The sequence below is a fragment of the Raphanus sativus genome, chromosome 2, assembly GCF_000801105.2.
Source record: "Raphanus sativus cultivar WK10039 chromosome 2, ASM80110v3, whole genome shotgun sequence".
Classification (NCBI taxonomy): Eukaryota; Viridiplantae; Streptophyta; class Magnoliopsida; order Brassicales; family Brassicaceae; genus Raphanus; species Raphanus sativus.
In genome coordinates this window covers 23909057-23926709 of record NC_079512.1, presented here as the reverse complement: position 1 = coordinate 23926709, position 17653 = coordinate 23909057, and the positions used below count along the sequence as shown (strand labels likewise).

General features: G+C 35.6%; 1 protein-coding gene across 1 annotated transcript; it reads left to right on the top strand.

The window, feature by feature from the left end:
* The first annotated feature begins 9636 nt into the window (after window positions 1-9636).
* On the top strand, window positions 9637-16684 carry LOC108821354 (uncharacterized). The gene is made up of 9 exons (XM_056992314.1): window positions 9637-9716; window positions 15027-15136; window positions 15241-15348; window positions 15444-15489; window positions 15607-15640; window positions 15739-15837; window positions 15927-16065; window positions 16181-16320; window positions 16417-16684. Exons 2-7 carry the CDS (start codon window positions 15054-15056, stop codon window positions 16037-16039), a joined length of 483 nt encoding a protein of 160 aa, XP_056848294.1. The 5' UTR covers window positions 9637-9716; window positions 15027-15053; the 3' UTR covers window positions 16040-16065; window positions 16181-16320; window positions 16417-16684.
* The last annotated feature ends 969 nt before the right edge of the window (window positions 16685-17653 follow it).

Here is a 17653-nt window from a genome sequence, read left to right as displayed (position 1 = left end):
GTAGTAGGAGAAGAGATGGAGGAGATGGTTTAGGAGACGAAGAAGATTAGTGGTAAAAGCGAAGGTAAGCATAGGGAGTCAAGTAGAATGGAAAGAGTTTGACAAGGACAAGGATCCAGAAAGAGATAGGAAGTGTAAAGTCATCAGAAGAGACAAGCTTAATTATGGTCTCTATGATAAAAGTATAAAACTCGTAATGTCTTTGTAAAACTCGTAATGTCTTACTAGATTTTGACCCGTCCTTTTAATGCGGGTATATTTTTTGTTTTAATTTAATTCTCATATTTGTGTTTTCTTTATTATTATATTCGTATTTTTCTTTGTGATTATATTCGTATTTTTCTTTGTAATCATATTTGTGTATAAATCTTAATCAAAATATATTTTATTAAATAATAGCAATTTCAAAATTGATCTAGTATATTGCGGTCGAACTCGCCAATCCACAAGTTTCAATTTTTTTGGTCAAAAATATAATCCGCACAACCCGCAAACAAATAATTTGTACCGGCATCTGCCCCATTTAATTTTGCGGTTATCCGCGGGTTATAAATTTTTTAAAAATAATTATTTAATTTAATTATTATAAAATTTTAAAATATATTTATAATAAAAATTCTATATTTTTAAAATTTAAAATTGTTTTTTAAAATTACCATATTTTTAAAAAAGTATTTACTTTTCTTTTTATTTTTATTTTTGAAATATTTTTTGATTGGTGGATACCCGCAATCCAAAATCTACCAACCCCCTCCCACCCCAAATAAAATACTCATAACCCACATCCGTAAATCGATTTTTTTTTTCAAATAGTTAAACAAAATTTATGATCTGTTTTGAAAAGAAAAATATATTTTTTTGTTTTATAGTTTTTAAGAAATATAATTTTTATAAACTCTAGGTTGTAACCAATTATATATCTGAATATCTAATTTTCTCTAGGATATATTTAATTGTTCTACTCACATCTCTAAATCTATAAATATAACTGAAAAAAATATACAAAATTTAGATTCAGTTACATTTTAAATTGGATTCAATTATTATCAATAGTACATGTTTATGTTTTAATAGTATTGATATATATATATAATTAGATTTGATTATCTAAAATAAAATGTACTTTTAGCTTTTAAAATATTAAATATTTACCTGTGGAGTTCATACATTTCAGTTATGAGTCGTATAGGTATATGTATATGTAGTAATGTAACAAATAATTAATAATTAATGATAAAGGATATTAAGCATTGGAGTTTGAGTTAAATCGAGAAGTAGTAATAATTATTTTCAAAAGTAACCGTCGCCATATATAAAGATTGACAAAGAAGTGGGTTCCTATAATTATGGAGATAAAATGGAGTAAAAACTGAACAATAACAACGTTTGCTAAATTAATAATATTGATATATGTTTCATTTTTTTTAAATGAGAGCTAACCCATATCAACTGGTCATGTTCCAAAATTAATAGTATTGATTGTAACTAACACTTGGATAATTTATGTATGTTGTGTCTACTCTACTGTCTTATTCCAATATAAATGGAGTTATGTTATAAACTGTGTGAAATGTGGAGAGTGAATTGTGAGGAATGTTGTGTGTATTTCTCATTAGCCAACACCACATTATATAGTGGTTTGTACAAGGGTTTACAAATACTTTACAAGGAAGTAAATCTACACATTAATACTCTTGACTACATTGATGTCATACATGAAGACTTGGTCAAGGTGATGATAACGAGGTTGACTGAGTCTTCTATTCTCGGACCGGTTTGTAGATGAACCGATGTAGACCGGATGTAAACCTTCTTGCACTTCCTCTTGTACTTGTTGGACTTGTCTAGTACTTGGTTAAGTACTTGGTTATGGTCCATCCACACAATGGTTTATAACACTCCCCCTTGGATGCCATAACCATATGAGTTCATAATATGCTTAATGTTGCCTCATTAAAACCTTACTAGGAAAACTCATTGGGATAAAACCATAGTTAAGGAAAAAGAGTACAACACATATTACTCCCCCTGATTTGAACATCACTTGCTGAATAGATGTTCATGGATTCTTACATGAACAATCTTGTATTGTTCGGACATATCATGTCTCTTAGAATCCTGATGGTACTTTAGAAAATGTACCTCTTTGATATCGACCACTTTAGTACTTTAGATAAAATGTACTATTTTATACTCTGGTCGTTTGATTATGGTCCTTGACCAAATCACTCTTATATGCCTTTCCATAATATTGGCTGGCTAGTACTTTAGATCATTTATATAATATGGATTATCATTATATCAAGTATGAGCTACTTAGCTCTTTAGGACTTATGGACATGTCTTGGTTTTATGAGTATAATATTATTTGCCATAGACAAATTTATACATAGGTCATGTCGGTTAGATCATGATCCTTATTTACATATGTCCATAGATGATCTATGATTGATCTGAGACATTGGCAATCTTAGTGTGCCGACAATTCGTACACATATATATATGGACGATTGGACTGATCTAGGCGGACATGGTCATGACATAGAATTGATCTAATTGATCCTCAAATTTATGTCTAATGACATCCATGATCTACAGCTTTATCATGGACCAAATCTTATAATATGGTCAGACCCGTTTGGTCGCATATGGACACATAATGCGGTCCTACACCATTTGTTCAAAGATGAACTTTGATCTTATAGCTTATCTTTATGATAGCTTATTCATTCATACCACAGTTTGGTTGGTTCATGCTGAGAATTTTAACCAACCATAAATATTACCAAAATTTGGCTAATTTGTGGTGATGATCTATAACCTTTCTAAGGTTTGATGAATAACCATTTAACCTATCTTAGGCTAGTTAGTATATCACAAGGAATTTAAAATTCCTCTATGGACTGATTCGAATTGTTCTTATAGAACCTTTTCATTTGCTTACATGTAGCAATTTAATTCAGTCCATGGACAGCTTTAGGAAAATGCTGTTCATGAGAACTTCTTTTTTCATCTTATGATTCCGAGCTCAGTACATTTTGGTAAACCTTTTAGGTACCAATAATATTATTATCATCTAGTGAGTCATATATAACATACTACATCTTTTGAATTTCTTCCAGACATTATATGTAGTGACATATGTAGTATTATCCACCACTTTGGATTATATAGACCTCCCTTGGTCTGTCTCACGATTTATCCTTCTTTCAGGATTTATCTATTCACTGGAAATCATATGGCGTTTACGTATTCATGGCCAATTCAATACGCCTTTATCTGTCACTTTAGAAACCCCACGTTTCTTTCTTTATTCATATTTATGAGTACTCTTGCGTGGGTTCATGATTCTCGATTCATTATTCATGTGCTACATATTTGCGCTTTTTCTATTAATGTATGTGTCGACACATTTTTATATATATATGGTTTCCTTCCAGACATCAAATAATTCATTGAGATCTCATCATTATCAATGCCTTCAGTACCATGAGGCCCGGCGTCCCGAACCCCAAGTGTTGATACTGACGGCATAGCCATTTCGGCCTTGTCTGGAAAATCTATGACCTCGGTTTCTCTTGCACCTTTCTTTAATTTCCGAGGTCTTTTATCTTTGGAACCAATTCAGTCTTATATTAGACTCTGTAGCAACTTGGTTGTGTCTTTAAGACATCAAAACCGTGTGGTGCTAAGCTGGGATGACATAGTCATTCTTTCTTGGGTCAATGTGTCTGGCATTTTATTTTGCTATCATTTTTAGCATATGGACGTCTATAAATCTTTTCTAGTCCGAGGATCTTTGCCAAGACAATGATGGTTAATACCATTCTTTACCAGCTTACTACTTCTCCTTTCAAATGTTGGATATTGGGATTCATAAACTCTATGTAATCCTTGTTCCTTGGCCTATGATTAAATCACCTATTTTGGCTCAAGGTTTCTTTTAAATTTATGGAGAAAGTATATTCATAATATATATCCAACATATATTCCCAATCCTCCTTATGAGATTCTAAGATAATATGATCTTAGATGGCACATATATTTGTGGTGGGTTTATTCATAATATCTTAATATGATATATGTCTGGACTCATGACCCGTATTAGTCTAAAGTGGAAATATTTATTATCACTTATATGGCCTGATATAATATCTATGGCCTGATGCAAGTTAATCTTTTATAACTCATGATGTCCCCAAGCATATGGACTTTTAGATTTTGAACCTTATATGTAATGGTTTTTATATCAAATTCAACCAATATGTAATATGGTTGTGGACCATGTTTCACGGATTTTAGTATGGTCATGTATCATGGGATTTGTCCTCACTCCCCCTCATGAACATACTCTAATTCGTGGTGCTTGGGACAATAAATTCCCTTGTGCATAGATATATATTGCACAAACGTGAGATCTTATGGGATATCTTTTGTGCCCTTTTAAATCTTTGCACCATAATTCAGATGGCTATGTATGGTAATGCCATCTAGGTGATAAGTTTCGTGGGTCAATCAAACATGATTATGATTGCCCTGGCTATTTGCCTATTATCATATTGATCATTAGATCAATAGGGAATGTAGTCTCGACCATGTAGGCGATTTTAGGTACTCTTATTCTTTTTTGCCCATTGTTGGAAACCATATTTTCTTCTTAATTCAATGGGTCTTACAGAATATAATGCCTTTTTAGGCAAAGCCTTGTTCGGACTTCTTTTCCTTTCTTTCAAGGAATGTCCAGTTGAGTTCAAGAGTATCATAATAAAGCCTAGATGGCCGAGCATGTCGTGCCATACTTATAAAGGCTTCTCTGAACTCTTTGGAAAGTGATTTGCATCGTAATAGAGCCTAGATGGCCGAGCATGTCGTGCCATACTTATAAAGGCTTCTCTGAACTCTTTGGAAAGTGATTTGGGGTATTAACCCACAATCATATTTATCTTGGCTCAAAGAAGGCCTATAGATATAGTAGGTATAGTCTCTAGGACTTTCCTTTGGCCTTGGGCATTTTCATAAATTATAAGGAATTCTTTCTTTCCTTTGACCATAGTTTCAATATGTAGAACATTTATATAAATGTCTTTGAAACTTTGATAAATTCCACTTTGATTTATGTGGAATGTAATGCATCAGAGATTTTTAGATGTGTGCCTTTAAGCATCACGAGGTTGGACTAGCCATGACCTTGAAAAATATCTTTTGTCTCTTAATATAATGTGGCTTGGTCCACTATAGAGAACAAAGACAAAGTAAAATGATGTCGAAATCTAATTGGCCTTTATTAAGGCAATATGAAGTCTCGTATTCTAGTTGATCATCATTCTTATGGTCGAAATTATTCGCACCATCTAGATGGACCCAATGGATCATAGGGTTTTATCCCTTTACGCTCTCCTAGTAGAGTTTAATAAAGTGTTTGGGAGTTCTACATCGGTTGACCCAATGATTATTCATCCCACACTGATGGCAAGCAGATTTGGTCGAGGCATGGGTATTAAAATCGGACTTATACCCACGGCTAGGTTGATAACTTTGGCCTCGGCCTCGACTATGGAGTGACTGTGGGTGATATCCACGCACACACTTGCCATCTTCCATGGCCTTTTACATAGCCATGGTTTGACTCTTTCATTTGGCTCTGTGGCCGTATGTGCCTTAGGCAATGCCTTAAAATCCAGGAGGCCTCATCTCACTATTCCTCATGAGTAACTCATTGTTTTGCTTAGCAAGCAACAAACAAGAGATTAAATTTGCATATGTGGAGGAACCATTTTCTCGGTAATATTGCTGAAGCAAAACATTGCTCTTCTCTAACATGTCAGCATATGTGATAGTCTCTCCACACAGTTTCAACTTTGAGACTATCATGAATAGAGCCGAGTTATACTCATCCACAGACTTATAGTCTTGGGTCTTTAGGTCCCTCAAATCATATAGGGCCTTTGGTAATAGCACCGTACAATGGTGATCATATCTGGATTTCAGTTATATCCAAAGGTCCAGAGGATTCTCAATAGTGAGATATTGATCATTGAGACTTTTAGTAAGGTGATGGCGTATGATTAAGAAAATCGCCTTGTATCTATCTCAAAGTGAGAAATTTAGATTCAATCACCAAGATTTAGATTTCAAGATGATTTTCAACATCTGAATATTAACATTGCTTTCAATCATCAAGCCATAATTTATATGATTTAATTTATATGATTTAATAATAATTTAATAAGTCTTCCCCCAAATCATATAATATATTTGCTTTAAGCATTCTAGTATGACAATGATCAATTGATCACTGCATCTAGTGATCCTTTTAATTATAATTCATATTTGGATTAATTATATATATGTATATAATTTCATATAGGGTTTCCAAGCCCTTTAGTATTTTGAATAAGGATCAATCATTTAAATGAGATCAAGCAATATGGGTGAAAATCAATCACAATGGTCGAATGATAAATGCATGGCTCAAGAACTAATCGGATGTTCTGTCCTAAGCATTGGACCAAAATAATATAAATGTGATTCTTAATGCATGAGGATATTTGGTTTTCAAAAATCACTAAAATAATAACCGATTCCTTCCCCCCTTTACCGGGTAAACCAAGACAAGAAAATTTATAATTTTCAGGAAATGTCTAAACCAAATTCAATCAGATTTTCAATCAATTGGTTTCAAGGAATGTTTATATTTTAATAAAAGCAAGCATGCTTAATTCTTAATAAAACTATATGACAAGAAGAAGCATGGAAATGATCAGTTCATGATATGTGAATGATCTAACAATTTACTAATCCATGTTTGATCGGTTTAAACAGGTTTATAATTTCAATCAAAGCAAACATGCTAAGTTTAAATGAAAACCAATTTGGTCTAATTATATGCAAGCAGTGTGAACCATTTAGATGCAAGCAATATGAACCAATTTAATTTATATGAACTCTTATCAGGATTGTCAATGAAATGCAAACATTAATCCAGTCTTAGCAAAATGACAATTATGTATGGTCAGATTTTAAACAATATGACAATTGCATTCAAAGTTGGTTCAAGATGATTCAAGATGATTCAAAATTTTACTAAACTGATGCTATCAAGTATGCAACAAGATTACTACAATTTAATCATCAATTTCAAGCATTGTAAAAGATCAAGATTAACTATCAAATTATGTGATCAATATTCAGTATGAAATCTATTCAAGGTTGGTTCAATTATTTAGCTATCAACCTATATGATCAAATGATTTCATGCATATTTATTCTATCTTATGACATATCAATTTTTAAAAACAAGACTATATGTTATCAAACTTTTATAAACATTTTCAGTCAAAGATATGCAATTAATAAAATCAAGCAAGCATTTATAAAATCGATTTTCAGTTTATAAAATCTGATTTTGCATTTAGAAAAGTTTTAAAACTCTTGACAGATACAAAATAAATATTATTGGTCAAGGATATGCAATGAATGATTTTAATTTCGATTTTATGGATGGGTTGACTGATTTTGGGAGATCTGGCCGAAAGTGGCACAGAAAAGGATTCATGGATTTTTGTTTTGGCCAGATTATACATTCATGTTTATCACATCTGGTAAATTGGCCAAAGCATCCATAGGTTTAAGCTATCTCAAATAGTTTATGGTTCATAAGTTTTTATAAACAAGATTCATATAGATCTTTAGGTATTTTAATCTATTTTTGAGATACTTGGAACCTTTAGAGAATTATAACTTTTATAGATTCAACATAATTCAGAATCATGTTTCTTATGGATCAATGGATCATAGAAACAAGATTAATATTATGGATTCATATAGATCCTTAGATTTCTTTTCAAATATAATGGTGTTCTTAGATTTTATGAATAGATTAGTTTACCATTTTACACCACAAGAATCTGAATGGACCACCATGAGAGAGAGCTGATCCACGGATCAGCTAGTTGAGAGAGAGGTGGAGGAGCTCGCCGGAAAAATCATGAGTCGGCGGCGCGGATTGTTTATGCGATTGAAGACGCGTCAGAGATCGGATCGACAAGCCGTCTTCGGCAACGGATTCTTCTCGTCTTGGGCTTCAGATTGATAGGTAGATCGTCGTCTGGCTCCACAGGGTTTGAGAGATACGGCGGTTTAAAGTTGCGCTTGGATTTAGAATTTTGTGGCCGGAAAAGAGAGCTCCGGTGGAGAAAGATTGCTCAGGTAGAGAGAGTTTTCTCGTGCTGATAACGTGTTGTAATCTGTGTGAAATGTGGAGAGTGAATTGTGAGGAATGTTGTGTGTATTTCTCATTAGCCAACACCACATTATATAGTGGTTTGTACAAAGGTTTACAAATGCTTTACAAGGAAGTAAATCTACACATTAATACTCTTGACTACATTGATGTCATACATGAAGACTTGGTCAAGGTGATGATAACGAGGTTGACTGAGTCTTCTATTCTCGGACCGGTTTGTAGATGAACCGATGTAGACCGGATGTAAACCTCCTTGCACTTCCTCTTGTACTTGTTGGACTTGTCTAGTACTTAGTTAAGTACTTGGTTATTGTCCATCGACACAATGGTTTATAACAAGTTAGTGCTACTTTTCATGCTATTATATTCAAGGCTGCATGTAATTTGTTATAATCATATGGAAATATGAAAATTTATGTGTATTTAGTTGGATTCCTCATATTCATTTGGATACTTTTTGATTGCTGCAAAAGGGTTTTGTGCATTAGGTTCGGCTAATCTTTCTAGTTTTCCTTTGGACTGAGATCAGATACTCAGGATACGGAAAATCATACTCAGAAGCAATCTAGGCGTAATAGGAATAATCATGGTGTTGGAGACAACAGTGATGCTGCTGGTGGTGAATACATTAAAGATGGAAACAAAAAATAAAGCAAGCAGATACAACATTAACATATAGTAAAGTTTGATCCGCACATCCGTGCGGGTGTTTTGTTTTCGGAATTGTTTATATTTTATCTATATGAAAAATGATATTATTTTAGTTTGATGTTTTATATCGTGTAACTTATAACATTATTCTTCTCGTTCGACATATTTAATAAATAATAATTCATATTTTTGAAATAATTTTTGTATATGAATATTAATGAAGCTTGTCTAGGTAAAAGGATCACCTCCTTATGCTTCTTCAATGTTCTCCTCATCAAACAAATCCTTCTGCTCAACAACCTCCGTAGTCTCAAGAGCCAATGAAGCTTGTCTAGGTAAAAGGATCACCTCATGTACCACCATCACGTACAAGATCCGTCTTAATCGTATTGGTCTACAATAGCTGCTCCATCATCTGGCTTTGCAACTTCCTCATAAGTCATAACCTTCAATGTGATCTGAGACCACATGAATTATAGCCTCCAGTGACTTGTCTGGGTTGGAAGATGAAGTTCTTTCGTATTGTCTTAAGTTTGAATCTCCAATCCGGCATCAACAGGTGACAACACTTTTTGATGTTCCTTTTGGGATGTGTCTACATCAGCCACATCTGCTGTCTCGATGGAACTATTTCCTTTCATTACACCAGTCATATATCATCATTACTATCGACTTTAACCAAACATAGAAGGAGAGGCTTGAGATTAGATATTAAAACTAACGAACAATTTTTGCAGGTGGTTGCGCTCTGTCAAGCGTATCAGCTGGTTTCGATCGTTCGCTACGTGTATGGGACTGCAGATTTCACAGTGTTGAGCCGGTTCAGTTTTTTGCTCATTTCCTACTTTTCAGGGGACCAGATCTCTGTATTAGAGCTAGTGAAGCTCAAGCTCAAGCTTGATAAAGATGGTGACGAGAGGAAGAAGAAGAGAGCCAGTTAGAGATTTAAAATTGTATATTTGACTTAATCAAAATGTAACCGTATACAATCTGTTTTATATGTACATTGAGAACCTGTTTAATCATATATACAGAATCCGGTTTAATAACTCTAATACCCCCCCCCCCTCAAGATGGAATGAACAACTTGTGAATACCCATCTTGGATGTTAAGGTCTTGAAAACATTCGGTTGAACAGCCTTAGTGAATAGATCAGCAAGCTGATGTTCACTCTTCACGTGCATTCTCTTCAAGAACCCGCTTTGCAACCGTTCCCGAACCACATGACAGTCGTTCTCGATGTGCTTCGTGCGTTCGTGGAATACAGGGTTGGAGGCAATGTGCAGAGCAGACATGTTATCACAGAACAATGTTGCAGGGCCAGAAGGAGATTGATGAAGAGACTTGAGCAGAGATGTTAACCAGATAAGCTCACAAGTAGCATCCGCCATGGCACGATACTCTGCTTCCGAGCTGCTCCGGGAAACCGTTGGTTGCTTCTTTGAGCGCCAAGACACCAAAGAGTCACCAAGAAAAACGCAGTAACCAGTGATGGAGCGTCTAGAGTCAGGACATGTTGCCCAATCAGCATCACTAAACGCAGTCAAGGCCAGATCAGTTGAAGACGAGTAGAATAAGCCTTGAGCAGGATCATTCTTCAAGTAGCGAAGGACTCGATATGCTGCAGTTAGGTGATCAGAACGTGGAGCTGCCATGAACTGACTGAGCTTATGCACAGCATAAGTAATATCTGGTCTTGTATGAGTCAAATATAAGAGACGACCCACAATCTTCCTGAAAACTGAAGCATCAGGCAGTAAAGTTCCAGTAGACTCATATAGCTTTTGATTTGGTTCCATAGGAACTGTAACCGGTTTGCAACCAAGATAGCCTGCATCTTGGAGAAGCTCCAACGTGTACTTCCTTTGGTTGAGAGATATGCCTTGAGCGTTCCTGGCAATCTCAAAACCCAAGAAATATTTAGCTGGACCAAGAACCCGGAGTTTGAAAGCAGCTTCCAGCACATCTTTGAAGTGTGCAATAGCAGCTTCATCATTTCCTACGAGCAAGATATCATCAACATATATCAAGGCAGCAAGGAACAGAGTTGATGTAGTCTTCACAAACAGAGAATGATCAGCATGCGCTTGAACGAATCCTTCATTGAAGAAAACAGCAGAGAGTTTGTGATTCCATTGTCTTGATGCTTGCTTAAGACCATATAATGATCTGTGGAGACGACAAACAGAACCAGGAGGAACCTTCTTGCCCGTTAATTCTTCATAGCCTTGAGGAATCGTCATGTATATTTCCTCATCCAAATCACCATTGAGAAAAGCATTGCTTATATCCAACTGCAGAGTAAACCAGTTACGAGCAGCAACAAGACGAAGAAGAAGCCTAAAAGTTCCCAACTTAGCCACTGGTGAGAACGTATCGATGTAGTCAAGGCCTTCCAACTGAGTGTAACCTTTAGCTACCAAGCGAGACTTGGGACGTTCAACTGTTCCATCAGGATTATACTTGTATGTATTCACCCATTTACAACCAACCGGATGCTTTCCCTTAGGCAGTGGACAGATAGACCAAGTACCAGTGTTCTCCAAAGAGGTCATCTCAGTTTTCATCGCACCTTTGAACTCATCGGAAAGAATAGCCTCGTGAAAAGTCTTAGGGGCAAAGGTGGTGGTGAGGTTTAACAAGAAATGACGATGATTACTAGAGACATTATCATAGGACAAGAAAGCAGAGATAGGATATGAAGTTGTATGAGAAAAATGAGCAGGAAAAGGAGATTTCTGCAAGAGATAACAGTGATACTGATCCAAATAAGCAGGAACCTTAGTTTGACGTCTAGCACGAGTCACATTCTCAGCAGGAGGTATCAAAGAAGAATCAGCATTAGACAAAGCAGACGGTGAAGAATTAACAGATGCAGAGTCATTATACTGAAACAGAGATGAATCAGATGAAGTAGATGAGCCAAGATCAAAGAAAGCCGGAAAAGGCGAATCAGGAACAGGTAAAGGCAACACATGTTGACCAAAAAGATCAGAATCAGAAGAAGCAGGATAGTTTTCAGAATAAGGAAAGGTTGTTTCATGAAAAACAACATTTCTGGAAATCGAAATCACATTTGTTTGAAGATCGAGAACTTTATAGCCTTTAAAACCATTTGGATATCCAAGGAAAACACAAGGTGAAGCGCGAGGAGAAAATTTATTTCTATCTTTAAGCAAGGTAGAAGTAAAACACAAGCATCCAAAGACACGCAAATGATCATAGCGAGGAGGTTTATGCATGAGAAGCTCATAAGGAGTCTTGTTATCAAGAACAGGGGATGGGATCCTATTGATGAGATATACTGCAGTTTGAACACAATCACCCCAGTGAATGAGAGGAATATTAGCTTGAAACATAAGCGATCTAGCAACATTTAAAATGTGCTGATGCTTCCTCTCAACCACTGAGTTTTGTTGAGGAGTATATGCACAAGCAAAGTAATGAATGATGCCTTTAGTCTTAAGCAAAGAAGTAAATGAAAGCTCAGGAGCATTATCAGAACGGATGGATTTGACTTTGGCATTAAACTGAGTCTCAACATATGTAAGAAATTCAGGAAAAACAGTTTGAACAGAACTTTTGTTTTTCAAAAGATAAAGCCAAGTGACTCTAGTATAGTCATCAACAATGGTGAAAAAATATTTGTATCCATCAAACGTTTCTACATGAAAGGGACCCCATACATCAATATGAAGAAGATCAAAAGGAGAAGAAGAAACACTATCTGAAGACTGAAAAGACAAACGTTTTTGCTTTGCCAAAGGACAAACTTTACAAACATGACTATGAGGAATTTTGACAGAAGAAATATCTAAAGCTTTTGCAAGTTGTTGAATCTTGTTGAAAGACGGATGACCCAAGCGTTGATGCCATGTATCAGAAGAAACAAGAGCAAGTGTATGAGTGTGTGCAATCGTGTTTGAAGCAGGAGCAGAGGACTCCAAAAGATACAGATTTTGATGCAGATTACCCTTCCCAATCATGGAGCCCTGAGTACGCTCCTGAATGAAAGGTAAGGGATTAAAAGGAAATATGTAACAAGAATGAGATGAAAACAAAACCGAGATTGAAGTGTTTGCAGTCAAAGCACTAATACTGAGTAAATTGAATTTGAAATGTGGCACGAACAACACATTAAACAGAGTCAAGTGAGCAGAGAGAATGACAGTTCCAGAGATAGTAACATCAATACGGGTACCATCAGGCAAGGTCACAACAGTATTAGAAATCAAACGAGTATCAGTGAACCTAGTTAAGTCAAAACAGACATGACAACTAGCACCTGTATCAATCACCCAAGCAGGAGCAGTCACAGGCAAATTATTATCAATTCCCGCAGAAGAAACAAAATGATTAGAAACAGACAGAGTACCTATTTCAAAAGGGTTTGTGGTATGGGGAATAAGATGTGGTTGAGGCTTTATCATTGAGACTGAGCCATCCGAGAGTTGTAAAGTGCTGCCTGAAACCTGAGAGATCTGCTCAGTCACCGGCTTGGTGTTAAGAACACTGAGTAACTTCTGAATTTGATCTGTCGTGACTGTCCCAAGATGAACACCGTTGTGGTCATGCATAGAGATACAACTAGTATCCTGAGAAACGTTGTTCGCCACATTATCTTTCTTTGGTGGCCAAGATTGCAGAGACTTTGATGGGGCTGTCGTCTGCTGACTCTGAGCGTGTTGCTGTTGCTGCTGATGCCTAGGAGTTGAACTTGGTATCTTATAACCCGGAGGATAACCGTGAAGTTTGTAACATCGGTTAACAGTATGACCAAGAAGACCACAGTGGGAGCAGATAGGTCGATTCTTAGACTTATTATAACCTCCAGAGTAAGCAGCAACAAGAGATTCAGTTGGAGTTGTATCCTGAGAAGCTTGGAAAACCACATTACTAGTAGACTTCATCGATCGCTGACGTTCCTCTTGAGAACAAAGATTGAAAACCTTTGTGAGATTAGGTTTAGGCTCCATCATCAAGATCTGTCCACGAGTGGCCGTAAAGGAATCATTGAGACCCATGAGAAACTTCAAAACTTTATCTTGTTCATCACGCGTAGCAATGTGCTTGCTACTAGCACAATCTGGACTGCCACAGCAACATGTATACGGACTATCATGATTCTTCAGTTCCTCCCAAAGCTGCTTGAGTTTCGTATAATAGTCACTGATACTCTGAGTGCCCTGTATCTCAGCAAAGATCTGTTGCTTGATATCAGCAGTACGAGGACCATCGCTTTGCTTGAACTGATCATGAATGTCAAGCCACATTTGACGCGCCGTATCAAGATACATGATGCTTCGAGAAATCTGTTTATCCACAGCATTAACCAGCCAAGTACAAACGATATTGTTGCAGCGTGACCAAGATCCATAGTCAGGATGATTCCTATCTACCTCAGGATACGTGCCATCAACAAACACTGCCTTATTCCTAGCACCTAAGGCCATTAACATCGATCGGCGCCAGCTATTGAAGTTACCGAGACCACTAAGTTTCTCAGAGACGAGAGAAATACCAGCGTGATCGGCATGATGAACATATAGCGGATTCGCATGAGGGTCGGAGAGCGACGGCGGGATCGTAGAAGTCGGCGGAATCGGATTCATGTTTTGAGACTCCATGAATCAACGATACAAGAAAGGGAATAATGCGGCAAAGAGAACGCAAATTCGAGGTCAATGAAGGTAAAAGAACAAAGAAAGAAAGATGATCCGAGCAACAATCCGAAGGAAGACGATGATCTGAGCACAGAGACGATCGATCAAAATGAAAATCCTCGGATTGTAAGCAAAACTCATCACCAAAATCGAACAGAGAGAGACGCGATGCGGAAGAAACGAGATCAGAGTGGCTCTGATACCATATTAGAGCTAGTGAAGCTCAAGCTCAAGCTTGATAAAGATGGTGACGAGAGGAAGAAGAAGAGAGTCAGTTAGAGATTTAAAATTGTATATTTGACTTAATCAAAATGTAACCGTATACAATCTGTTTTATATGTACATTGAGAACCGGTTTAATCATATATACAGAATCCGGTTTAATAACTCTAATACTCTGGTTGATTATTTCAGAACTAAATCTTAACCAGCTTTTGCTTTATTTGATGTTTTTTGTTTGTTTCAGATCATTGATACCTTTTTGGATACAGTGATGTCAGTTGTTTTAACAAAGACTGAGATTATTGGTGGTAATGTCGATGGATCTGTTCGAACCTATGACATGCGTCTCAGTAGGTATGTACAAGAAAAAAGGAATCTATTATTGTTTTTTTTTTTGCTTTTGGCCAGGAGGAATCGAAAGAGCTGACTCTTGAGTTTTGTTTTTAATTTGGAATCAGGGAGATGTCGGATAACTTAGGACAACCGGTTAATTGCATATCGATATCAAACGATGGAAACTGCGTTTTAGCTGGTTGCTTGGACTCTACTCTGCGTCTACTTGACCGGTAAACATTCCCCTTTGTAAAATTTGTTAGCATGTGAATTAAAAAAACTTCAATTTCTCATCAAGATTTTCTTATGAATATCTTTGAAACTACAGAACCACAGGAGTCCTTCTCCAAGTCTATAAAGGTCATATTTCTAAGGTTAGACAACTGAAATTATCCATGGCTGCTTAATTGTTTCTTAGGTTGATGGAATCAATGGGGATTTTTTTTTTCTTCTTTTTCAGATTTGTGATGATTGATTTGGTTTTTTCTCAGGTGGTCTGGATCACAGGGGTTAACCAAGGGATTGGTAAGTCGGAGTTTAATGATTATCTATGAAGAAAAGTCTCCAATTTTTTTTCTATATTGTGGATGCAGCAGCTCATGTGCTATGTCTTCTGTTTATAGGGGAAGCTCTTGCTAAACAGTTTGCAAGTTTAGGTGCCAAGCTTATTCTTTCTGATAGGACTGAAGCTGAGATGGTTCGGCTTAAAAGTGAGCTCAAAGGTACTCACTTCATGCACAAGTCTCCAGTTTTTTTTAACTATTGAGCACTCTGTTTACTGTGATTGACTGACTAAGCAGTGTTCCTGTAGGTAAATATGCACCAGAACATGTCCGCGTTTTTCGTTTTGCTTTATCAAGCAGTAGCATCGAAGTGTGGCTCAGAGATGTTGTAGCCGCAGCAGTGACTCATTTCCGTGATTGATCCACAACACTGCCTACGAGCTTCTGGTTAGTAACTTCCCTGCTATAAGTTTTGTTATCTACTCAATAGAGAAAGACATATATAATACAAACATTAAGAGTATCATGACTAATGGTAACTGGATTTTTTCGTCTGTAACAGTCATTAAAAACCGATTGTTGCCTCACTATCTCGGATGCACATGTAATTGGAGGATCGGAGGATGGACTATTGGAATGGTTTACTTCTGGGATTTGGTAGATGCAAAAGTGGTATCGAAATTTCGAGCTCATTATTTAGTGGTAAAGACCACACACTCTCTTTCCTTTATCCCTTTGTTTTTAAATTCTCTGAGTAAGTATTTGTTTTGATATTTTTTCTATTCGATTGTTTGTAAGGTTACAAGCGTGAGTTATCACCCCAAGGAAGATTGCATGTTGACTTCTTCAGTGGATGGTACAGTTTGTGTCTGGAAAATATGAAGAAAGAATGATGTTAATCGGGTTACCCTTTACTGGGTTACAATAGCTGGTTCATGGAGTGAAATCTTTTGAAAGTTTGAAGCTTAATAATAGTGAAAGATCGTTGATATGTTACGGATGAAGTCGAATGAATGTTGGTACATTTTATAATTTTCTTAAAGTCAAATCAAATGGTTTGATCGTCCACTGAATTTACAAAATTTGATAGTGTTACTGGATCCACGTGTTTTTGTACTCATAAAACTTTATGTTTTAGAGGAAAAAATTGTTTCAAAAATATACAACTTTGTATTTTCATTGTATTTGATCAATTAACAATGATCAATTCTAAATTTTAAAAATGTTAATTGTTTTTTAAATTCTTACTGGTTTAGAATTATAGAAATATAAAATCACAAAATATGCAATTATAACTAAGATTTAATATTTTTTATCAATGTGTGTCAAAATTGTATATTTGAATCAGAGGAAGTAGTATATTATAATTTTAGATTAATAGTTCGTGTAAATAAAAAAAAATGAAACGCATTTGACTCTATTAGTATATATATGTAATTATTGCGAATGTAAGAAAATTTAACCTTTATGGTATTTGAAGTTTTAAGCAGTTATATTTTAATTGAGCATAAAAGTACATATCAAATTATTTTGATATAATCTCTTAAAAAATCCACAAACTAATACTCTTTTCATTTCATTCTAATTCTTACTGTAGTGTAATTTTGTTTCAAAATAAAAATTGTTTTAGAATTTTAATACAAAATTTATTAACTTTATATGTTATATAATTTTTATATTCTCCTGTTTATTGAAATGCGATTAGGTGTATATCTGATGATGTGTGTGATTATGGAAAAATAACACTCACCCAAAAATGTTGCTGGCAAATTGGTTAATGCATCAAATCAAAATGCATGGAAATTACAAACAAAGTTATATTAAGAGAAAACTACAAATATATCTAAATTCACTAAACTGTTTTTAAAAACACAAAAATATAAAAATATAAAGCAATTATTTTCTGGTTTATTAATTGACAAAAATAACATGTAAACGCATTATCCGCGCGTAGCGCGGACATAGATTCTAGTATTTATAGTAGCGGGAATCACACAATGGAATTAATGACATGCATGAATCCAGAAGACTACTA